Below are 26,178 nucleotides of genomic sequence, written 5' to 3' on the forward strand. Positions count from 1 at the left end.
GGTTCCGTTCAGTCAGACTCCAGAGATCCGACTGACTACACCAACTACACAGCATAACCCATGAAACCTCCACTGCATGCAAGACTGGATAAATCCTGCATTTCCACATCGGTAATGGCTGTGTGCAACTCGGGCAATTACCATCCAACTAAAACTCAGCTAAAATCCCTTTGAAATCACGAATAATTTTCCTGAGTATGAACTCAGGCAGTATGTTGTCAGCACATTAACTATACAGAGTTCCTCTCACAGTGCCGGCCAGGTAATTTATATAACCGCACTGTGTCTGGAAATCAAAACCCTCCAGCAGGAAGAACTCCTGAACTTCTAATGTGCTGTGACTACCCACCGACCCTTGTGCATGAAGCATTTAAGAACGTGCAACAGGGCTGTACCATAGAAATCCAACACCAGGGATGTGCACATGCTTCACTGCGTGTCTAACTGAATGTCTGCTCACGGTATACTTCTCGGATCTGCTCCAAGTAGTTTGGCCATTTAGGTATTTCAGCATAGAGCCAACAGCTGCGGGTGACACGTAACACTCGCGCGTGGACCATGAACGTCTTGTGTCTAGCTTACGCTTTTTTCCGCGCTAGACTTCCGATTTGAGGCAAGGAGTCATTTAGCAGGCAAATCGAGTTTTACAAGGTATCGTTTTGATATTCTGTGTTGCAGTAATTATTTCCGCTTTGGGGCTGATCGTTATCCGAGCGTCCAGCCGTTTGATTATTGACTAATTGCAACATTGTGATCATAGTTCCTTTTAGCCGCTCGTGCATTCGGAGCACGCGCAAGGGCTGAGGTCACAGAGAAAAACATTTGACGCCAGAAAAATAACGCTGCTCCTGCAGACTTTCTCAGCTAATGGCCTGCGATTATGCTTTATGAATAAACACACACACACACGCACACTGTTCTGGGCCTATTAAAAAAAAAAAAAAAAAAAAAAAAAAAAACAGCATTAGAATGTCGACTTCGAAGGATGCTTTTATGCAAATAACAACAAATCTTTGCCGATTCAGACTTGAGTAAAGAGTTTTATTAATACATCCCATTTTAATGCGCATATTACAGATAGAATAATAAACCAGATATAGAGCATTGTAGTCTTACAGACAGATTCTCCTCCGATTTTTAAATTCAAAAGTTTCTAGTTATTCCGCTATATGGTAAAAAGTGACTTGGAAGCACTATGACGCTCAGAGCCCGTGACCCTGTAGTGAAGGCGCACAATGACAAGCCTCGGAGTTCTGCGCGCCAGCCCACCAGTCAGCGGGTGCGTTTGCGCGTGGCGTGCCAGCTCGCACTCGCTGTTTAAGACACCGCTCGCTGTCGAAGCCCGCTGGGCCAGGAATGGTCCATAAAGCTCCAATCTGTTGTTTTTTTTCATATGGCATCAGCATGGCAGCATTAGGTTTTTACCGCAGGCCAGTTCTGGAGCCACGGGGGTGGCTTTCCTGTCTGCCCACACTGATCCAGGGCTGATCCAGAACCAGTTTCACCCATCCAGAACTTAATTTTATCCACTACAACAGTAAACTGGTCTGAGGTCAGTTTACCAGGATAACATTTATGGACATTTTTGGCTTGGGGGTTCATTACTGCTCTCGCCAGATAAAACAAGGCCATCTACGTATGTGTTCAATTTGAAGTTCTCTCACAACGCCCCAAACCTGTCTCCTGGGTGCTGACGGAGGTTATTTATCTGTGTACTCCAATAAAGCCGCAGTACAGTGTGTGTGTGTGTGGGGGGGGGGGGGTATTTTGTCTAATAACTGGGGAATTTGTTGGAAAACCACCAAATCCAAAAGTCATCATAGAAAAAAAAAACAGAGCAGGGCAAAATGGAGGGTGGGGCTGAACACTGTTAGTGGGGCACTCTGGGAAAAATCTGTGATTTTCTGATGATTCTACATGAAATGGAATTGAGGGAAACATGGAACAAATTATCAGTGCTGAGATATGTTGTCTTCCCAAAGATACAAAGTTCAGTACTGGAACCATGAAATCCTGTGTGTGGGATTACGCTGAACACACACACACACAGAGAGAGAGAGAGAGAGAGAGAGAGAGAGAGAGAGAGAGAGAGAGAGAGAGAGAGAGAGAGAATTGCCAAGACACATACCTGCAGCACAACAGCAACCAAACAGATGAAACCAACAATAATAAAGTGCAGTGATGCGCCCACATGTAGAAAATCACCTAAGGGAGTTTATCCATCAAAAGCAGAAACAGTGGAAGAGGAAAGCATGAGCTGAGAAAGAGAGAGAGAGAGAGAGAGAGAGAGAGAGAGAGAGAGAGAGAGAGAGGGAGGGTTGAGATGATCCTTGGTCAAAAGAAAATTGAACCATACCCACTTGGGTATCACTATATCAGTGCACCAGCTCAATAATCCCCCCAGTCATCCACCATTCTGCACCACAGCAAGCCGAGTACGACACTCTCAGGTTCACTGGTTGACTCGCAGTCTCTGAACAGCAGGTCTCACTCAGCAGTACGTCTCGCTGACGTCTAGCTCACAAGCCCTGGTCCTCACACCACCCCACTCGCCTCTTTCTCATTTCTTTTTCCTCTCCCTTTATCAAGACATCGTGCGTAACCCCCGCCCTACCCAGCCTGGAGGATGTATGTATTACATTCTCATTAGCAACACAAAAGAGCTCTGATTTGGAGAGAGGGGCTCTGGGTAACTGTTCCTCTACAGCAAGCTTCTCAGCCTTAACAGTCCTTTCTTATGTCTTCCAAATATTAAAATACACTACAACAAAACAGCTGTTATTTGTATTGGGCTTACAGCAGAATCTTTAGGTTCTTTATGATCACACTGCTTTCCTACAGTCAACACACAGTGGCCTTTATGGTTCGTCCCAGCAGGTTTGCAGAGACCTGTATTTCCACACTGTCTCATGCTGGGTGGTGAGTTCTGGCCTTGGATCAGGTTTTGTTTTTCACAGTAAAACCTCTATGGATGTGGGGACTCTGATCCCAGGTCAGCATGTTTGTTTGGGTCTGCTCCTGAATATGGTCTGGATTTGCATTTTGGCCCTCTGTCACAGTATGTTTTAGATTGGAAGTAAATGTTTCTGAACTCAGGTCAGTTTCTGAAGATGTCTGACACTGTTTAGACTACAGCTTGAATGAGTAATGAACATGTTTAAACTCAGTGAAGTACCTGAATGAGAACAGGCATGCTTGATATTTCTCTCTATAAATCTTAGCAGGGGAGATGCATGCTGCTTGAATGTGTTTATACATACATATATATATATAAATTCTGACACTGAGCAGTATATCTTTTGTTTTCCTTTATGTTCAAAGACCCAGCACAGATTGTTTTCAGGAAATAAAATTTTTAGTTTTTATATGTTAGGTTATTTATAACTGTAAACTGTACACTATGTTAAGAAAAAAGAGCACTTAAATAATGTTATCTTCACTCTGACTCCATATAACCAAGTTCCTGCAGGCTCACTGTGTTAGAGGTGATGTGTAACAGCGTGGTCACTTACTGTGTCAGAGGTGATGTGTAACAGCGTGGTCACTTACTATGTCAGAGGTGATGTGTAACAACGTGGTCACTTACTGTGTTAAAGGTGATGTGTAACAGCGTGGTCACTTGCTGTGTCAGAGGTGATGTGTAACAGCGTGGTCACTTACTGTGTTAAAGGTGATGTGTAACAGCGTGGTAACTTACTGTGTCAGAGGTGATGTGTAACAGCGTGGTCACTTACTGTGTCAGAGGTGTTGTGTGACAGCATGGTCACTTACTGTGTTAAAGGTGATATGTAACAGCGTGGTCACTTGCTGTGTCAGTGGTGATGTGTAACAGCGTGGTCACTTACTGTGTTAAAGGTGATATGTAACAGCATGGTCACTTACTGTGTCAGAGGTGATGTGTAACAGTGCGGTCATTTACTGTGTTTACTGTGATGCTGAACTGCAGCCATAGCAACAAAGGGGAGAGAGAGAGAGAGAGATAGAAAGAGAGAGAGGGAGGGTTGAGATGATCCTTGGTCAAAGAGAGAGCACATAGTTCCACAAACTCTCAGCAGATATGTTTAAGCTATTTAGGCCTCTGACTTAACACACCTCTTGTCCACATACACACACACACACACACACACACACATACACACACACACACACACACACACACACACACACACACACACACACACACATCTGCAAACTACGAGCAAGACCCCACAAAAAAAAAAAAACCTGACAGTGTATTTTTAAGGTTGTCATAAACATATCGGATAAACAGATTCTTTTATCAATAGGTTGTTTAGGTTACCATAGACACTGTAGTTTTCTGTAGAGAATAATATAAAAGAAGGAAAGGAAATGGCTCCCTATTTGATCAGTTCGCTCTGAATATGTTACGCAGCATAGTTTATACGCTGGATGTATTTTATATAGACACGCATGCAGGCACGCTCTCTCTCGCTCTCTCACTCTCTCTCAAACACACAGTATGTAAAATTGAACCACTAAATCCCACTCACCATGCCCTTGTGCAAACAGGTTATGAGGGTCGACTGGCACATAGTTTAACTCTAAAAACACACACTACTGCACACAGTCACCCTGACTGTGTGAGAAAGAGAGAGAGAGAGAGAGAGAGAGAGAGAGAGAGACAGAGATAAAGAGAGAGAGAGAGAGAGAGAGAGAGAGAGAGAGAGAGAGAGAGAGTCTCAGAGGCCTTGGCCAGATGGGGTGAACCAAATAAGGACAATTGAATTTACAGGCTGGGTGCCTGCACTATAGACAGAAAAGAGACCGAGAGATAGCGAGCGAGCGAGAGAGAGAGAGAGTCATGTATGTGTCAGAGAGAAAAATCTATCAATCTCATTCTCTCTCTCTCATATATATATATATATATATATAAGAGAAAGAAAGCGAGAGAAAGAAAGAAAACGAGATATAAAGAAGGAGAACAGGAGTGTGTAGCTGAGAAAGAGAAATAAAGTGTCATGGGAGGGACGTGGACAGAGAGACAGGTATGAAAAGCCTGAGACCTTGAGTCTGTGTGGGTGTGTGTGTGTGTGTGTGTGTGTGTGTGGATGTGTGTGTGTTCTGTGTGTTTGGGGCAGCGTAGGATGGGGGGTATTGCAATCCCCTACCCCCCCCACCCCCACCCCCCAGCAGGAAACTGTATAGCAGTTTCCATCTCATCACCATGGCAACATGACATGTTGAATGAGGAGATTGTCGAAGCATTCTAGAATTAGTGGATCATCAGTGGATTAAAATCATTCTTTAAAAAAAAAAAAAACCATATGGCACTGCTTACATCACTCAGACGAACTCTAACTGGCCTGATTCATTACTGCCAAATAAAAAAAGGGTGCAACCCCCCCCATCAAGGAGCCCTGCATAAACAGCACAGCTGACGTGACACTTGTGCACACTGCGTATGATGGCATCTCGGCATCCAGATCAACGTGTGGGTGTGTGATGCTGCAGTAGGCAGGCGGAGGAAGGGGTGTGGCACAGTTCCTGTGGGCTTCGAGCTGGAGTCGAAGCCCTCGGGAGGGGCACAGGCGGAAATTCAAGGTGACTGCAAAACACAGGACTCGGGGAATTTTTTTTAATGCAAAATTCTCCTCAGGCTTGGATCGGGATTAGTGTGAGGTTCTTAATGCTGGCTCAAGTGTTTGTGTGTTAAAACTCTGGTCACCTGTGCTCAAGGGTGGGTAAGCATGTTGAGCCTGACCCCGAAGAGCCAAGGTCAGATGTCAAAGGTCACGGGCCACACTGCTATTCCTAATCAGCCAGCATGTTAGTAATAAGGTCAGCCGGACCGTTGTGCTGTAAACACACCTATACAAAGACTCAAAGCACCACTAACACACACCTGCCATGCAGAGGGTAAGCCATCTGAAAGACGGTTTTATAACTGCTTATAACTCATCATTATAATCCAGGGGGAGGAGAAGGCTGTGGGCACATTGTGACTGAGTGAAAGAAAGTCCTTGTCTTAAACGCTGTAGAGGCAAAGCAGCTGAAAGCCAATTGGCTGCGACAGTGTCCCCACCAGACCGAGCGCAAGGGAGCATGTCTGGGCATGTCACAGCACCTCCAGCATCCTGGCACCTCCCCAGCAGCAGCGGAGGCCAGTTGGGCCGGATCCGCTCCCACCCCTCCCAGTACCACACCGCCCCTCCCACCACTCCCTCCCACTACCACACAGCCCCTCCTACCACCACCACCGCCCCTCCCACTACCACACAGCCCCTCCTACCACCACCACCGCCCCACCCACCACCACACCGCCCCTCCCACTACCACACAGCCCCTCCCACCACTCCCTCCCACTACCACACAGCCCCACCAACCACCACACCGCCCCTCCCACTACCACACAGCCCCACCCACCACCACACCGCCCCTCCCACTATCACACCACCCCTCTCTCCCCTCCGGTCTCAGTCATTTTTGTTTCTACCCAGCAGCCTGCCTGTATTCCACACCAACACAAGCAGGTTTTCAGCCACTGATGTGTTTACATCTTCCTCTCAGTGTGACGCCCAGTCTGAGTGGTCTGACACGGGGCTGCTGCTCTCATTTCCCTCACATTTTCCCTGTCTCATAACAGACATTTTAGGAAAACAGTGGTTCCTCCACTGAAAACACTGCCTTCGAGGTCACGATCACTCAGTGGAAACTCAGGAGCAAAACATTCCACTGTAGAACCTGAGCCAAATTTCACCAAAATGTGTTTGTTTGATTAACAGCCCAACCAAAAATGCTCCAGTGGGAAGTAGAAAAGCAACGGATAAATCTCTCATTGTAAGGAGGTATTACTGAGCAATGGTTTTGGTTTTGAAATTTGTCTAAAACTGGGGAATTCATTGGAAAACAACAATACCCTAAAGGTACAATAGAAGTAAAAAAAAAACAAAAAAAACAATTAGAATCAAATACACTTTTTTTTGCTAGTCTGTGTCAGAAGCAGGACTTTTGTATGAGAACTGTGGAACATTTACAGTATGTGTATGGGACTGTTTGGGATTCCTGTGTGCAAAGTGAACCTAAAATATGTAACGTAAGGTGAGGCTGTGTAAACATGAGAGTTCAGTAGTGCAAGCTGTGTGAGGAGCTTCAGTAGTGATGACAGTTCAGTAGTGCAGGCTGTGTGAAACACAATAGCAGTAATTATTAATTATTAATAATTCAGTGTTTTTTTTCCACCTGGACAGCAGTGTCTCTGCAGGACGGTGGTCCCGCAGAGATATGGCAGTGAGAAAGAATCTGTTAAGGTGGTTTTGTTTTGAGTTCCTTATAGTGTTTTCAGGGGAGGGGTGTCTTTGGTGTCAAGTGTCTCGGTAATTGCACTGTACAATACATGTGCTTTCTTTGTGACAGAAGTGATGTTTTCATCCAAGCCGAGAGTGCCAGAGGTGGTAATGGCTGGGAATCTGCAGCACGCCAGCACCCTGACAGCAGCGCCCGCGACCAGTAATGGAGTGGGGAGAGGAGGAAGCCACGCGGCGTGTCCTGTGTTTTGTGCGGAACGCTAGAGAACCAGAAGTCTGGCACACAAGCATCATGAGCCTCTGAGGTCCATATTTACAGCATCTGTTTCCCCTGCACACAAACCGAGAGGGTTCAAGGTGAGAGGCAGTAACAGTACTTAGGGGTACGAGAATCAGGCAGACAGATGTCTTTATTACCCTTGAAAGTGTAACAGGTTTGTAGTCACACAGGATGTTGTATCCTTTTTTAGTGACAGGAACAATTGGAACAATAAATGAGTGTTGCTTTAATTCCCTTTTATTTAGGATCGGTAACACGGCGGTCAGGAAATTTGTGTTCATGCAAGCAAACAACCTCAACGGCTCATTAGCAGATATAAATATGAAGAGCAGTCTGAGGGTGAAAACAAGCTCAGACCATTTCTAGATGACAAGAATTGCTTTTGGATAGTGTTAATCAGTTATATATGTGACTGGTCTATGCTCATTATAGTGACTCAAGTACCTTACAGTGGTTAAGGTACTTGACTTGTAACTGGAAGGTTGCTGGTTAAAGCCCCACCACTGCCAAGTTGCCACTGCTGGGCCCTTGTGCAAGGCTCTTAACCCTCAATTGCTCAAGTTGTACTCACTCATAATTGTAAGTTGCTTTGGATAAAAGCGTCAGGTAAACGTATAGTTGGAATAGTTGATTACTCTAGGCTTAGAGCACCCTCTAGTGGATTTATTGGGAAATACCTATTATCCTGCTCTCCCTCCCTTTTTGCTAGGTGTAGAACCCAAACTCAAATCATTTTAAAGCCCCTTCAACTTGTATTGTACTCCTAAGCTGATAGCATTTGTAATTTAACTCATTTTCATTCAGGGTGTCTCAGCTATTACAAGTTAACACACTGCTAGCAGTACGGTGTGGAAGTAGAAAATGTTTAACAGCTGGAAAGTGCTCTGTGCTATGCGGGCTTTCCCCAGCTCTCTAAAGGAGAAGTAGTAAATGTGAAAAGGGGAGTCTTAATTTAACTGAACTTGTTTATGTTTCTATTTTCAGATTTTCCACGAACAAAATGTTTCTCCTTCAGTCAACCAGATCAGTCAGTCAGCACACCCTTCTACATGATCACTCATCTTCCTCACCTCACATAATGTCTGGGTGGAGGGCAAGTAGCCAGTGACCTCGATATCAGAGTGTGTAGCAGCATAATGCAAGTCTCTGCAAAGCCCCTGTGCAAGTTCACAAGCGTGTAACCACCACTTTGTGATGGCAACGTCAGTGTAATTACAATCCTGTTCTGAATGCGCTGCATCTGGGCTAAGCCGCATGGTTCCGTAGCTCTGTGCTCAACTGAGTAGGTCTAAGTTCAGTTCTTCAATGGCAGGATAGGGGCCTCCCGCTGAAACCAGTCCTGGCACAGTCAGGGTTCAGACCTGTACCGACCTCAGGCTTGGAAGAAGAATTGAAAGGTCAGGGAAGAGTGACAAGTCCACCTGATTGCACACGTGAAAGGCAATCTACAGGAACCATGGCCCAAACCACATGATCATATTTAATACACACTCACCTCTAGGAGGCACAACTCTGAAAAACGTGGAACAACTGTAGTTTTTATGTCACCTCCAACAGTCAGTGAAAGAACATTTTACTTTATTGTAATCTTACTAAAATAATCTTTCATCTACATGATCTGAAAACTTCCATTTCCCAAATTTTCACAAAGTACTCAAGCTGTCCGTTTGATTTTAGCTGTCTGGGCCTTATTCCTTAGAGTGACACACATTGATAGATTGGAATCCATCAGTAATGTTACTGCAACCATAATCTTGGCTTTGATTAATTTATCTTTTGCATGTGTATTCCCATGGATCAGCCCAGTCAAGCTTCAGATGTTCCAGTCTCTGTGGGAGAGGAGGATGTCAGTCCCTATTGGACAACAGTTACATATTTTTAATATTTGGCTAAATGATCTAATCAATGGCTAAGTAATCTCTTTTAATGAAATCCCTGCAGGATTATAATCAGGGTCTTCTATGAAAGAGGAAGCAACAGAACATACACCTTATGGAGATTTGCCAAAATAAAACTCCTTCAAATGATGCAGACTAGGTGAGGTTATTACAGATATGCAAACCACATGGGGGAGGAGATGGGTGGGTATAGCAGTGGCAGTCATGCACTTGAGAGCGTTTGAATACTACCAGACTGTGAAAAAGACTGCTTGTAATTTCATGCTCTGCTGACTAGTGGAAAATTGGTCTATTGACAGTGACTCCCCTAATGTTATTTTCACAATGGGTCCATACTCACTTTTGGACACAAGATTAAAACTGCTGTAATCGATGCTAGTTGTAAAATTACAACACACGTGGTCATTGACGGCCAGTTTTCAACCTGCCTTGCTGTGTGTCCATTTAAAATGATTGATTGACAGGCAGGGAGGACCTCCTCGTGTACAGACATTTCCCGATTGATTAATATAGCCTGACAATGTTCAGATGTTAAATTGCACATTACAGAGCCCAGAATTAAAGAAACGCTTACAGTATATTTAAGATGGAAGACCCACATTCTCATGTTAAAGCCATGCTCTAATTTTCAATATAAATATTTTTTATTAAGATGGCTGTTATAGAGAATCTTATTCTAACAGTTGCCAGACTAAAATAATAGTTCTGTGATATAAAGGCATGAGCCATATACTTGCCTCTGGTATAAATCTGAACACCCTGTGTGCATAATCTTTAGCAAACTCCATCTTTCAGTGCTTGTCTGACTTCAACAACCCTATACGCATCTGAAATAGCAACGCGCGATAAATATTCATTATTTGATAATTAGCTATTTTTTATTTTCTGATCCACTGCCAAAGACTTTATAGTCAAATGCAGATTTGTGAACAGGCCCAACATGCGCCGTGTCCTCGACGGGACGAGAGCAGCCTTTTACGCCGGGTGGGGTACCGCACTTTTTCCACGTCTGGAAGTGAACCGTGAATTCACAGAACCTACGGGACCGTGGGGAACACTGGAGAAGACCAGCAACCCGCGCTGCTCCAAGTGGTCTCCCCAGATCGCCCATAGCGACGGGTCTGGGCCACTGCATCTTGAAGTATAGTGCAGAATCAAAAACGATTAAGGAAAATGTTATTTTAACAGGCTTAGACCTGTTACTACAGCCTAGTGTACTAAAGTGTGAATAAGTTAATCGCCTCTAACAAAATACGCCTCTAACCTTTATATTAGTTTAATGCAAAAATTAGGACAAGCTATAAAGTTTGCGTGCCCTGAATACGGGACGACTTTGCGTGACTTTTCCTCGTCTCTAAAAAATGCATTACATCAAAACGTGCTTGTTTAAGACCTTTGACTGAATTCAGACCAAGAGACGCGTCACGAGAAAGGGGGGGTGTGCTGTTATATAGGAAACATTAGATGGCGGTGTTTCTCTGTTATAAAGCTGCGTACATTTCCAGTATTTGGCCGATGCCCTTATATAGAGCGACTTAGATTCTACAAAGCATATACACTTATGTGCAAAATAATATTAGTCTAACATCACTAATGTATTTAATTACTGATTTTGGCAGAAAAGATAATACAACATGGGAAAAAATTCATGACTAGGTGTAGCAGAGTAATGGGCAACCAACAGTCATGACATGCACGCTGCTAATTGGGTGTAATTGACTCATTTAATGAAAGGGGTGTGTTCAAATTAATAATAGTGTGGAGTTCAATTAGTGAGGTCATTCATTCTATGACGAAACAGGTGTCAATTATGGCCCTTATTTAAAGAAGGAGGGCAGCAAATGTTGTGCCTGCTGGTTTTAGCTCTTGCTCAGTGAGTAAAATGGGTCATTCCAGACATTGTACCGAAGGAGAAAGAACTTTGATCAAGAAGTTGATTGGAGAGGGGAAAATGTATAAAGAAGTGCAGAAAATAACTGGCTGCTAAAATGATCTCAAATGCTTTAAAATGGCGAACAAAACCCAAGACACGTGGTAGGAAAAGAAATACAACCATCCGCGTAGATCATAGAATAACGAGAATGGCAAAGAAGCATCCAATGATCAGCTCCAGGGAAATCAAAGATCTTCAGTTACCTGTGAATACTGCAACAATCAGAAGACGCCTATGTGAAGCCAAACTATTTGCAAGAAACCCTTGTAAAGTACCATTGCTGAAAAAAAAAGACGTTGAAAAGGTTAGTTTGCCAAAGAACACATTGACTGGCCTAAAGAGAAGTGGCGCAACATTCTACGGACAGATGAGAGCAAGATTGTTGTTATTGGGTCTAAAGGCCACAGACAGTTTGTGAGATGACCCATGAACACTGAATTCAAGCCACAGTACACTGTGAAGACTAAAATATGGAGGTGCAAGCATAATGGTTTGGGGATGTTTCTCATACTTTGGAGTCTGACATATTTATCGCATACCAGGTGCCATGGACCAGTTTGAATATATACAAATACCGGAAGAGGTCATGTTGCCTTATGCTGAAGAAGAAGAAATGCCCTTGATATGGGTGTTTCAGCAGGACAACAACCCCAAACACACCAGCAAGCGAACATCATCCTGGTTCCAGACCAACAAGATTGATGCTATGAAGTGGCCAGCCCAATCCCCAGACCTCAATCTGACTGAGAATTTGTGGAGTGACATCAAAAATGCTGTTTTTGATGCAAAACCCAAGAATGCAGAAGAACTGTGGAATGTAGTCCAGTCATCTTGGGCTGGAATATCTGTTTGCAGGTGTCAGATGTTAGTTGACTCCATGCCACACAGCTCTAAAGCAGTTATCAGAGATAAAGGTTATACAACTAAATATTAGTTCACTGAGCAACAGAAAAGCTAAATCTGTAAATAACGAGTTTATACTGTAAATATTTGAGTTTTGTAAATTAAAATAGATGCTATTTTTTTAGAACAAATTACTTTTTTCTTCATTTTCAGTTTAAAATTTTATATTTCGTTCATGTTTTCATTTGGAATTGAATGTGTGGTGCTTCCAGTGCCTTTGTGTGTATGCAAATAAATGCTGTTATGAGGATTGAGCTTTTTCTTCAGTTGTTTTAAACACACTGCTATTATACATGACTGTATGTATCATAGTCCAGAGAGATAATGTGAGAACAAACAGGTCAGAGCGAAGAATAGTATCAGGCTAAAGCAAATTACTCAACTGCTGTATTCCCTTCGCTGGTTTCCTGTAGCTGCTTGTATCAGACCTAAAACCCTGATGATCATCTATAAAGCCAAGGAAGGGCCAGCCCCACTAACACAGTGATGAGCGGCAAAGTCTGATCCATGCCTTAAGCACATCGAGCTTCAATTACACATCAGCTTGAAACACTATCCTTGCATGCTCATGGAAGATGAGTACCAAGCCACTTTAGCTGCTCCCAGAACTTCCACTGGCTGGTCAAACAGCTGTTTCTCGCCGTCTTCAAGCACAGACTGAAAACTCATCTATTTCTGTAGTATTTAACCAACCACTAATCCCACACTTATCATGTTACCTTGAAATATCCTGAACTGCAGCACATTTTTTCCATCCTGGGTATGATTGCTTATGGTTATTTTGAACCGTGCTTATATATTGTTGGCATGATTTCTTTCTAGGTATCAGCATTGACTCCTGTGTCTAGCAATATCATCTAGTCCAATATCTGGACTGGAATATGGTACTGGGCAGGATGAATTCTCTTAGTAGATGACAAAGCACTTTTGTAAGTCACTCTAGACAGGGCTGTTTTATTTTATTTTATTTTTTTGTACCTGTGGTGTAAGCATAATGAGCATGTCCCAGAGACTGTGTACAGCTTCATTCAATACTGACCAACTGTATCCTTTGACAGCTCACACTGTTTGGTGTAAACATTTATTGGTTTCAAATGTGAAATAAAAAACATCTTCCAGCCTCTCATATTCCACAAACTTTGCAACCAACAAAAAAAGGGAGGAGAAGGGGTTGAGGTATGAAACTTTTTCTTTAACCTATATTTAACAGTTGTGGGGGGTGGGGGGGGGTGGATAGGAAAGGTGGTGGCTGGAGTGAAAATAAAAATAATAATTTAAAACAAAAAACAAAACAAAAACAAAAAAACACCCACAAACACAAACACCATCGTCATCTTATAAATAAAGTTAAAACACCAAACCAGTCTGAACCACTATCAGTTTCCGTTTGTGCCTGAACACAGATGACATTCAAGTGAAAAAAATCAATTATGCATTAACAGATGATACCAATCATCACGCCATTTTTTATTTTGTTTTCTGAATGGCATCTGTCGTGTTCTGCGAGAGCGTGAGTGCAGCGAGGGCTGAAGGCACGGAGAGTGGAAGCTGCCCCAGCACGCTCGCTTGGCCCGTGCTGGGGAGCAGCAGACAGGAGGGACGCGCAGACCACTAGGGCGCCTCTTACCGGAGCTGGAGCACAAAGCTTCTGTTTTGCAGTACAAAACTAGGATGGCCAGTCACCATGCTGCCTTTGCAGTAAAGCATCTCAGAGTCTATAGAAAACTGCAAAAAAAAAAATTTCTTTTTTTTTTTTGTTTTGTTTTTTGGTTTCATTAAATAACATTTTGAGGTGGATTACAACGTCCATTTCAAGCTGTTAGAACACCATTCTTTTTCCCCCCCATTCACCAACCCCCCCCCCTCCTATTTTAACAAACCCAAGTAACAGGCCCTGCAGTATGAAACCCATTCAAGTGGTGCAAAAATAAAATGTAAAAAAAAAAACAAAAAAACAACAACCCAAAAAACCCCCCAAAAAACCTAGTATGTGAGGATGGCAGGAAGTGAGGTTGAGGCAATGGTTGTGTTTGGATGGGGAGTGTGAGGGAGTGTGGCCTCACTGAGAGCTGGCTCTCTCTAGCGTGTGGGCCTCGTCATGTCTCCTGCTGGACTTCAGTCTGAATGCAGTGATGGAGGTGTTCAGTTTGACTAAGGCGCTCTGCGCTTCGTACTTTGAGGGGAACATGGCCAGGATGGTGTAGGTGGAGGCCAGGTCACGGGTCTGAGCCTCCGCTGTCTCTTTATTGGTGGTGTCCAGGCGTTGAGAGGAACGGGTCTCTGGCAGCCATTTTATGAATGCTCCTGCCTTACCCAGCTCCCCCAGCAAAGAGTCCGCCTCTGAACGACTGATCCCAGCGGGAAGGTCCGTCACCTCCAACACACGACTGCTCACTGTGCAGACAGTGAGCAGTCGTGCAGACACAGGTCCACCCACCCACCCACACACGCACACACACACGAACACACGAACACACACACACAGAAACAGAACTTATTAACATCTCTGTACTAATGATTAAGAAATAAATAATAACTTTACACCGAGTTTACATTTATTTTTGTATTAAGCAATTGATTTTGAAAGTATGGACTGAATGTGTTATGTACCAGTATACATACTCAGGAACAGACTGTAAATTTACTTGGAATTATTGAGGTTATTGATTGTTATAAAGAACTTCAGTGTCTGGCAGAAACTGGGAGCATTTAATCCAGAGAGCTGTCTGGATTGGTTTTCCTGTTCTTGTATGATGGTTGGAGCATTCTGGGTGGCTGGGTGTTTCCTTCAGTTCATTCTGGTAGTGGGTGGGCTTTGAATGGCAGCTTACACTGCTGGGTTTGGGAGCACTTCAGTTGTTTTCAGTTTCCTATCATAGTGTTGTACAGTGCTGCGGTAGCTTGTAGTTGTGCTTTGTGCACTGCGGTGAACACAGAAATTAATTTAGATGTCCACACCACCAATAAATCAGAAGCTTATAGAACTTTGCAGTTCAAACATGCTAGTAATAGAGCTCTCAGGTTGGATCCCAGCGAGCATAAACACTGACATACTGATAAATGAGTGAATCTGTCACCAGAAGAGTCTGCCCAGTACTGTGACTGTAGAAGTAAACGTGTGTTGTGTGTAATGGAACTAGATTACCTATCTCTCCTGTATTCATGTCCGTTGACAGCGATTTCTTTGTAGGTCTTCGTCCACGGGCCCCATGCCGCATGCCCAGCGGAGCCTGGAAAAGGGGCAAGAGGAGGGGGATACGGGGGGGGTTACAAGAGGGAGAGAACTCGTGAGTGGTTGTAAACATGTTTATGAAATCTGTGGATCAGAGGTCAGATGGGAGTTGGGGTTGGGAGTGTGTGCGCGCACGTGTTTTTAACCTGGTGGTGATTAACCATGTTGGAGCTGTGCATTAGTGGAGGTCTGATTGGAGGGTTGTACTGAAGAGGCTGTCCTAGCAAAGGATACCTGCCATCACCTGCACACCAAACAAAAAGTCCAGCATGTAGCAGTGATAAAGACACACATGCAGGCACACGCACACAAACCCACACACAGACATGCACGTGCACACACACAATACAAAGTGTTCACCTGGGATGAAGGGTCGAGAAAACTGAGGCATTATGGGAAGTTGGCCAAGGCCAGGATGGATTCCCTTTAGATTAGCCAGATGTGCCGCAGTAGGAGAGTGGGCGGGGGAAGGGGAGGGGCTAGACTGCTGTGGACTTCGCTGGAGGAAGGAAAAGAGGAGGGGCTTGTTGCTGACTGAAACCTTAAAACATGTCTGTCATTAACAGTTGCAGGCTATAGTCTGGATCTGAGAATTTTTTTGAAACTATAGTGAATTTAAATGCACTTTTCACTCCACAAAAGAGCAAAAAACAGCCCTGCCTGTCACTCATCTACACAGCAGCCCAAACCCATAAATAGATGTCCATACTGTCAGGCCACCTGAGCAATGGAGGAGGGGCCAAGATGTCATACCTGCGAAGTGTCTAGGGGGCGGAGCTCAGGTGCTTTGGGCCCGTGGTGCTGCAGCTGGTCAAGGCTGTAGTATTTGTTCTGCTTCCATTGGGCGGGTGATGGTTGCTGGCTGGGTGGCATGCTCAGCTGCATCATCAGCACACTGCCATTAGGGGGTGGCGGAGGCACACCTGGAGAGGACAGAATGGGCACTTGCATGGAAAAGAGGAAAAGGCTAAAATTACAGTTTCATTTATTAGACTATCCCATCTGACACTTCAAAATAACATTCACTTTCAAATAAAAGTTACTGTTTTTCTCATAATAAATCACCAAAAAATCAGGAGTGTAAACCAGTGCAAGACTTGCTAATCATGCCTCTTTTTTACTTCACATTCATTAAAAACCAAGCAGGGTGAACACAGAAAGTAACTGATCAGTGACCAATTAAACTCCGCACCATCATTTAAATGTATTAAAATAGCCTATTAAAAAACAGAAAAGGTGTAGTCTGACAGAATTTAATTAGACACCATTAACCTATAAAAGCCAAAAACCATTATACTGAATCAATGGGTAATTAAATGTAATATTTGCAAAGCAAACGCAATGGTGACACATTCATTATTTATTGGCAAGAAAGGAGAGACTTGGTGTCTGAAGTGTGTGAACACACCCACCTACCCACCCGGTCATCTACAAGGACACGACATCACTGCTGCCCAATTAAAGCTATACTTGAACAAAGCCGACGCATGAGTGTGTGTGTGTGTGTCTGTGTCTGTCTGTCTGTCTCTCTCTCTCTCTCTCATCACACACAGCAATTAAAGCTGTTTATTAAACAGTGAAAGGTTAAAATAAGAGTAGCCCTTACCCTCATCTCATTAAAAACAGTTTCTTCTTCTATTGTATATAGAGGTCCACTGCCTTATCTGTGTGCACTCGAGTATTTCCACCATCAAACACACACACACTATTCCCATCATAGCATGCTCGAGCTCTGCATTTTATTAATAACATTTATTCAAGAATTTTTGCTGGTAGCTGTGATAAAATTCCTATTAAGTGCTTAAAGGGCTTCCTGCAATGACACTGTAAACAACATTTAATGAAGGGAATAAATATAGTACTTTCATGAAGATAAATAAATCCCACTAAGGAAAAAACTCATTACATATGCATGAGTTATTATAATAAAAACCACAAAACAAATGATGGACAACACTGAAATACATTAAAAATTCAACATTCATTATGAAATGTTTATTTAAACAGAACAACTCTAGTTAACAGATTACATGCATCTAAACTAGTAAAAATATGTAATCCATGAGTGTAGAAGTATTTATTCAAAGTGAAGAAAGTAACTTAAGCCCCTTTCAGACATGCACGGTAACCCTGAACCTTTCCCAATGTTATCCAGAGGAGCTGTAGGTGAGAACGCAAACGTCTGAATCGGTTGTACCAGACATTCCACAGACTTTATCCTGCCAGGTCATGTCCGAGTGAGGCCATGTGGGAATAGAGCAAGTTATTTTGTGAAGGGTGGATGTGTTGATGACATTTTCTATCATGCGGCAAGCACGAAACTGGGAAAAAAAACATCCAAAGAACCACTACAACCACTACACAGAAACTCCTAACTTGGAGAGACAAGGGACCGGAGAGAACAGAGATTGGACAGACTCTTCTTATTGCCTCTATATTGCGCTCCACTCTTTTAAAGATATTGCAAATGCATCCAAACATATCTAGTATTAACGTGGTTTAGTTGAACACAAAACGGTTTACAGAGGAGTCTTGGATGTGCTGTAAACAAACCACTGATTTCCTGCACGTTCTACACGCCAAGCCTTGCCTAAAGCACCCGGAACACTCCCTGGAATGAGAATCCATCTGACACGGAAAACCTCCGACTGTGCGCTACATGCGTGACTTGAGTCTCCGGACACTGTCCGGAGTTCATATGTGAAAACTGCAGAGTGCTGAGCACTAGTACAGCGGGAGGTTTCAGAGTGCAGTGGCTTTACTGTAAGCTTTCTCTGCTGGGTTGCTGGCAGTGACGTGGCTTGGCGGCTGGTGACTGGCTCAAGGCGTGACAGTACCTGAGCACTGCTGGCCAGGGATTGGCTGAGAGCCACAGGGGGAGGCGGACCTGGGGAACGGCATCTGTTCTGAACCCGGAGGGGGGAGAAAGCCCACGGTTGAGCTAAAAAGACACACACACATACGGAAACAGCAAAGAACAGCATGAGAAATTATCATCCGATCCCTTTGGAGATAAAAGAGAACCCGATATGAAAAATACTACAGCCCTTTCACACACACACACACACACACACACACACACACACACACACACTCCAAGTCACAGCCAGAGTTAGACAGTGGATCAGGGAATGATGCAAAAGCTTCAAAATAACCAGTGTGTGTGTGTGCTTGGCTGTGTTCATTTGCCTGTGTGTGTATGTGCACATGCATTACCTAAGAGTGGCATGCTGTCCGGGGGGCAGGACGCTGCAGTAGACCTGCATGCTAGCTGTGGGTACTGGCGTCTGATTGGGCTGTCCCTGCAGGACAATCTGTTGCTGATAAACTGGCTGAGAAACACTCTGGGAACCCTGGGGTACAGACACCTGCGCACGCACACACACACACACCACTTCATAGCATAAACTCTCTTGTAAAAACAACTCGCAGTTGTCAATGACTAAGTGAGCACAGGAAATGACATCACAGACTAACAATGAGGTCTTTACAAAAGAAACTCACTTGATAGGGAGACATGTGTGGGTATTGCAACATAACACCCTGAATCTGATTGGCCATGCCAGTCTGGCCACCGACCAGTGAATGACCCTGAGGCTGCTGAGCTCCCATCATGCCTTGGTAGCTTGGTGGCTGACTGGCCATGACAGCCTGATAACCTGGAAAAGGGTATGCACAAACACACGCACAGAAATCTGTAAACCTTTTAATGTCAATAAGCTGTAAAGAAGGATCAAAACAGAATATAACATTTAAAAACATGTTGCTTCTCAAAATAAAGCAAAGAAGAAAACAAAGCCACCATTTTAAAAGAGACTGATTTATTGATTTCACTTTTCAGTTGAAACGTCCAACAAGCCATTAGAACACACATTCCCTCATCTAGTACAGCCAAATGAAGAACCAGGTCAATGTCCCACCCACACCACCCAGCCCTAGTACGGAGTGAAGGCTCTCTCAGGAAGCCAGCACTGTACAATCTTGTTAGGAAGTGACAGGCTTAATTCAGTAGTGAGTGGAGTTCGTCACCGTGTGTATATAGGAGGTGCACCGTAGGGGGAGGAGCCTGTAGTGTAGTGGGAGGAGTTTGCTTTGGTGCATATAAGAGTGGGCGGTGGTGGGAGGGGCATGTTGCTTTGATACATTTGAGAAGCATGCTGCAGGGGGAGGAGCCTGTGCTGTATTGGGCGAAGTCCTTTGCTGTAGTGTGTGTGAGGGAGGTGCTGCTGTGGGGGTAGGAGCCTTTTTGCTTTGGTGCTTGTAGGAAGCGAGCTAAAGAAAAGCAGCGCCGATTTGTGCACTCCGAAAAACTAGAGAGTGCAAAAGTGAGAGCGAGCCAGGCTGGCTGCCCGGGCTGGGAGGAAGCTTGTGAGCCAAGCCTCCCTCTCCCACTCCTTTTTTCTCTGCAAGCCTCTCTAGTCTTTCATTTTCACTTGCCAGCTCAGTCCGTCTGCCTGTAAGCATGAGTGTATGCATCTCTGCCAAGCAGCTGTGTTTCTCTCAGGGTTTCTGTCGCTCTTTAATTCTTTTTCCAGCTCAAAAACTCAGTGTGTGTGTGTGTGCATGCGTGTGTGTGTGGGGCAGAGTCCAGGTGAGGGTTAGTAAGCGGGGTGCTTAGTGTGGCGGTGGGCAGACAGCTCTTTTCACCAAGCTGTCTCTGACTGAACACTCGCCCAGGCGGCCATTTTCCCATCAGGCCAGCTCCCTTTGAAGCAGCCGGCTGAAATCAATTCAGCAGTAGGCGAGAGAGAGAGAGAGAGAGAGAGAGAGAGAGAGAGGGAGAGAGAGATGGAGGGAGGAGAGAGAGAGAGGGAGAGAGAGATGGAGGGAAAGAGATAGAGAAAGCTGCTATTTTTACTTGCTCTCTCAGGGCAGACATCAAGAGAATAAAAGCCTCTCTATTCAGTGCAATGAGGTGCGCATGTACACACACAGAAATGGAATCAGTGCTGGAGGACCTCACAGCCTGCGTTTTGTACACTTCTGATCACCTCCATTTCCATTGCTATTCAGAGGACTGTCACCATGGCAACTCAGCCCCATCCCACTCACACAGTACCACTCCACCCACCCCACCCCTTCACAGGCTTTAAAACAGTGAACGATCACAGGTCAGGGACAAATGGCCGCAGGGGAGTGAGGGGTAGGAAAAGAGACCGGTTCACTGTGAGAATCATACCGTCTCTCAGACAGTGTCACGGTCCCGCATCCTACCACTCAAAATCACCACACACACACACACACACACACACACACACACACACACACACACACACACACACACACACAGAAAGCAGTGTGTATGTGAGGGCAGTGGTTTGTGTACCTGGTTGTTGCAGTGGAAGTGGCTGGCTCTGGTGGGCACTGTAGTGTACTGGTGTAACTGCCCTGTAGTGCTGTCCAGAGTGGGAGAATTGACCAGGAGCACAATAACATGCTGACATCTGCACAACACATCAACCATTCAAAATAAACCACCAGAAACAAAAACATCTGCAATTGGCAACTTTTTGCATGTGTTCTGTGTGTGTGTTGGGGCACGTACCTGCTGCATAGGCTGCTGCATGTAGCCTTGCTGCTGGATGACGGGCTGGTTGGCAGGGGTGTGTGGTTGATAGACATGCCCCGGCACAGGCTGCCCCGGCTGGGGGAGCAAGTACCCAGCAGATGGGGGGTTCTGGAGCACCATGCATGATGGGAAGAGCCCAGGCTGGGGCTCATGGCCCTCCCCTGAGCCCTGCCGGAGCAGACTCATCTGGCTAAACTGACCCCCCAGACTGTCCTGCTGCTGCTGTTGCTGCCACACACACACACACACACACACACACATCCACACACACACACATCCACACACACACTAGAACATTTAGCTTCAGGCATCTGAACTGTGTTAAGTGCACTAGCTAACGGTAGGCATCTGTTGCCATGAGAGCAATTGTGACGTTAACTAGCGATGGCAACACGATGTGTAATCATGCTTCTGTTGCCTGCAGCATCTGATGAGAGCAACAGAGGGCAAAAACTTAAACTGGAAGCTCAGGCATTTAAAGGAGCATTTGGGTGAAAATCAGATTTACATTTATCAGTCAAGACAGGTTTGGAGTAAAATTTTAACAGCTTTCATAAATACATGCCCATAAACTTCTCATGATGTAGGGAAATTTCTCATTTTTCACTAATTCCCATTTTGTTTACATTAATGTACTCACAACGTTAACAGGTTCATATAGAGTTTCATATTTATATCTTGCTGGGATGCATCACAATAAATGATAATACCACATGACTAGTGTATTATAATAATGTAATCCAGACTTTATTAAAAAAAGACAATTTGTAACTGTTTATATCAGCAAGTAGAAGTATATACTGTGTAGGGGTGTAACAGTATGTGTATTCATCCCGAACTGTAAGATGCATGTCGCATGGAGAATATGCAGGAGCCCAAGTGTAAATATTGATGGACCTAAGGCATAAGCAAATTTCCCAAGCATGAGTTCCACCCAAAACCTTAATTAAGCTGTAGGTCATTAGCAAATTAGCAACATGCAATGCTAAGCAAGTTCATTAGCGCAAGTTCATTGGTGTCCGAGTCAGTCATAGTATGGCGAATGCAAAAGACACACAGGAGCTAAAAGGCCCGCCTGTTTCTTTCAAACCAGCAGTGTGGGAACATTTTGTGTTCTGAGTGAAAACCAAGTGCTGGATGAGGACAGTGTGTCAGTAATGTAGGGTGTTGTGTGTGCAGAGTCACACGACCATGCTAACGTATATGCAACAGATGTGCCAAAGATGCACTTATCCACAGCAACTTGCAATTAGAGTCATTTACAAGCAAATGTAGTGTTAGGAGGCTTATTGGTACAGTGCGCATATACTCAGATGGGGGACTGAACCCTAGTCCCCCACAGGAGACACTGCATTGTTACTCACTATACTAGATCAAGCAAACAGCATTTCAGCAGCATTTAGATGTGAATTCAGGCAGACATATTAGCGAAGCAATTGGCATGACATGTTTAAAGCATATATTTATGCTTTAAATGTTGAAATATGTCCTTAGAACAAATTAATTTTTTCATTCTATTTATTTTGTCCTTTAATAACATGAGATGTTTTTCGGTTTTGTAGCTGACTGTGAACCAGTCAGTTTTTTTGTTTTTCCTTTTTTATTAAAAAAATTAATAAATAAATAAATATCAACCCTACATAAACATATGACCACCAATGGGAGAATGCATGTTCACTGTTTACATTTCCCTGCATAACACTACAGGCTGTATCAGCTACAATGGGGGATCTATACCACACTGGGTGAAAAACTGTAAATTGCATTACTATTTGTTCAAAATAAATGAAAAGAAACCTAGCTTTCTGCATCTGGGGTTTTTTGTTGCTTTTTTCCTGCTGTATCAAGCTCCTACCAAACCGTGATGTCCAAACTGTGATGAGTATCATGACTTGTGTATCCTTACACCTCTAGTACTGTGTGCGGTGAAGAAATGCATTAACATCAGTACGTGTTTATAAAAGGAAGTATGTACTGCGTGTGTGGTGGAGAAGTGCTGTGCTTGCTGTGTGCTCACAGCCAGGCTCTTCAATCTGGATTGTTGAACAAAAGAATCTTTGTTCATTCATTCAAGCACGGTAAGGTCCTTCCTACATGGGGAATTGGGGATTTTGGGAATAATTACTCCAATAGCAGTCAGGTCTTAATAAAGGTCTCACAGCCTAATTGATACATTTTAGGATGCAGTATGCCTCCCTGTGAGCTATAAAGTGAATAAAAATGCTGCTGCTATGGGCAGGAAGCGGTTTGAGCAGGTTGAGAGAAGTTTGTGGACATGTAAGGCTATTTTTCCTGCTGACTTCCTGTGTTTGTTAGCTAGCAACATTAGCAGCTTTTGCTCTAAACAGAAGCAAAATTTGGACTCCAAACTTCTCAGCTGATCAACTGCTGGGGTAAGCGAAGACTCATGTAAATTATTTTGTTCCCCCAAACTATTCCTTCAAATGACATTGAAACGAGGTACCAAAATCTGTGTGGCGATTCGGTCAAGTAGATACCGATCATATAGGCATCATATTGGTACTGGATTTCAGTACCCAACCCTAAATGGGTCCAGCTTCCATAAACAGGGATGACAAAAAACAAAACAAAACAAACAAAAAAAAACAGGTCAGCAAGACAGACTGTAGAAGTAACAGACTGAGGCTGTAGATGTGTGCCAACCACAGTGTGACAGACTGCAGGTGTGTCAGCTACAGTGCATCTGAGACTGCATATGCTAGCCACAGTGTGACTGACACTAGAGACTACAGCCTCTACAATGCTGTCCCAACCACGAGCATCTACTGATACTCTGATAAGCTACAAGGACTGACAGAAAGGGTGTCCTGTTAGTTAGAAACAGGTCAAAGTATATGTTATGGAGGACAGACAGAAAGAGAGAGAGAGAACTGAACTGACTCCATTCCGTCATTAACCCCTTGACAAGAAACCAAAGCTGAACACCATGTACTGTGGTGTGTGACTGGCCTCAGGCAGAGCTGTGAATCCTCAGGGTTAGTGTTAACAGAGTGAGGCTCTCAGTGGACACAATGTCTGGTACAGCAGAACTCAAACCAGCCTAGACAAGGCAGACTGGAAGTTTAAATCCCAGTCACTTCAACTGGTCAAAAGATACAGACTGGAGTACAGGAAATCAGTTCAGCTAGAATCACACAGACCCACAGAGACTGAAACCAACAGGTGAAAGAGCAAGACAAAGAGAATACAATGACAGGAATGAAAGAGAGAGCGAGCGAGCGCGTGTGCAGGTACCACAGTGTAGTGTTGGTTTAGGGGAACAGGCAGGAGCGGAGGAGGGTAAGAAATTGCTGAGTACTGCACAGATTGACCACAATGCTGCAGGAGAGAGAGAGAGAGAGAGAGAGAGAGAGAGAGAGAGAGAGAGAGAGAGAGAGAGAGAGAGAGAGAGAGAGAGAGAGAGAGAGAGAGAGAGAGGGGGGAAAGAAAGGGGTGGAGCAAAGGACAGAGGAGAAAAATGCTTCAATCACAGGAAACTGGACAAAGAGGAATATAACGGAAAGAGTCATTCCGGGAGAATGGTGCACTGATGGAGTGAGAGAATGTGGCAGAACAGAAGTGGACATGACCCCATTATGAGCTAGAAATTGACAGCAGTTACTCAGATATTTACCACCCACAATATTCAAGCTTGGCTTATTATGGGATATGCAGTCACTAGAATGGAGGGCATGTGATACATTTAAGAACTCAAAAAAAATATATATATAATTTGCTCATATAAATTATACATTCATGATAAATGTTAAAACTGAATTATATATAAACTAAAGTGTGGAGGTGTGGTGTGGCCCTCCTGCAAAAGATGGGAATAAAAAAGTGGTTGCCCACTCCTCTTTAGGGGCGACTTTAACGTTTGAAAAAGAGCTGGTACCGAAGTGCTTACTACTGCCAAACCACACCGTCGACAGCCTGAAGTGAGGTAGAAGCTGTCTGAGTGTCTGGGGAGCAACCTAAATCTGGAGTGATGGCAGGTTCACCATGCGAATGCTGTAATGAGGACTTATTACAGGAGAAATGGCCGCTCAGCTATCCGGAGAGCTGAGTCAGGCAGAACAGTTAATATGGTCGCCGAGGACTCCATCTGTAATGTCACAGAGGACAGAAACAGCTCTACTGAAGACTGCGGCTCAGGCACAAACACACCACCCAGAAACAGCTCTACTGAAGACTGCGGCTCAGACACAAAAGCACACCACCCAGAAACAGCTCTACTGAAGACTGCGGCTCAGACAATAAAGCACACCACCCAGAAACAGCTCTACTGAAGACTACGGCTCAGACACAAACACACCACCCAGAAACAGCTCTACTGAAGACTGCGGCTCAGACACAAAAACACACCACCCAGAAACAGCTCTACTGAAGACTGCGGCTCAGACACAAAAACACACCACCCAGTCAACCACATTCCAACACTAGGCCCTCCGAAATGACTTTGGGGAAGGGGAACTCGATCCATAATTTATCACATTCACTAAACAGAATGTTAAACGTCTTTTAATATGCAAACGTACTGAGTGGATATTAGGATCCATTATTCATTTTTAAGGTACATTTATCAGTTAGCTATCTAACAGAGTACGTGGATTTTTGAGCTATTAAAAGCCATTAAAGTAGGTAATAGTGGATGAATGGTTAATCCTTTAATGGAAAAATATAATTTTAAGAAAAGTATTGTGAAAGACTGACCTTAAATAAATAAATAAATACATACATACATACATACATACATAAGATCTGCAACTTTTACAAAAACATTTTTACCAGTTCTAGTACATTATGATTATATTATGAGATCAGTCCACTGCTTTAAGACATTAATAAGACAGTGTGATGATTTAAGTATGCTCTACTAACCTGTGTCAGAATATGATTGGCTGGCTGGTGCTGTGGGGGAGGTGGAGGAGGCGGAGGTAAGGGATGTTGGCCCCTCCCCTGCTGTGATGTCATGTTGGGGTTATAGACCACAGCACTGCCATCTGGATTTACAAACGGCTGACCTGCCAAAATGCAAGGAATGTATTGTCATTAAATCAGCATCACCCCTCACAGATAAGGCCAATCATCGAATTAT

General features: G+C 44.0%; 1 protein-coding gene across 13 annotated transcripts in view; it reads right to left on the reverse strand.

The window, feature by feature from the left end:
• Positions 1–13,229: 13,229 nt before the first annotated feature.
• LOC113581455 (R3H domain-containing protein 1) overlaps positions 13,230–26,178 on the reverse strand; it is a 43,099-nt gene continuing 30,150 nt past the window's right edge. For 8 of the 13 annotated variants that reach the window (XM_027016615.2, XM_027016613.2, XM_027016609.2 and 5 more), the window contains 12 exons: positions 25,962–26,104; positions 24,336–24,419; positions 21,057–21,308; positions 20,838–20,955; positions 19,016–19,170; positions 18,728–18,879; positions 18,349–18,452; positions 16,265–16,434; positions 15,872–16,010; positions 15,658–15,755; positions 15,425–15,509; positions 13,230–14,673 (listed from right to left, as the gene is read on the reverse strand). In XM_027016615.2, the coding sequence (XP_026872416.2) occupies positions 14,339–14,673; positions 15,425–15,509; positions 15,658–15,755; positions 15,872–16,010; positions 16,265–16,434; positions 18,349–18,452; positions 18,728–18,879; positions 19,016–19,170; positions 20,838–20,955; positions 21,057–21,308; positions 24,336–24,419; positions 25,962–26,104 (1,835 nt within the window). In that variant the 3' untranslated portion in view covers positions 13,230–14,338. Of the gene's footprint in view, positions 14,674–14,701; positions 15,201–15,424; positions 15,510–15,657; positions 15,756–15,871; positions 16,011–16,264; positions 16,435–18,348; positions 18,453–18,727; positions 18,880–19,015; positions 19,171–20,837; positions 20,956–21,056; positions 21,309–24,335; positions 24,420–25,961; positions 26,105–26,178 lie in introns of those variants that run through there. The other 5 variants (XM_027016620.2, XM_027016610.2, XM_027016619.2 and 2 more) reach the window with 5 other exon arrangements.

The sequence above is a fragment of the Electrophorus electricus genome, chromosome 21 (genome assembly GCF_013358815.1).
Source record: "Electrophorus electricus isolate fEleEle1 chromosome 21, fEleEle1.pri, whole genome shotgun sequence".
Lineage (NCBI taxonomy): Eukaryota > Metazoa > Chordata > Actinopteri > Gymnotiformes > Gymnotidae > Electrophorus > Electrophorus electricus.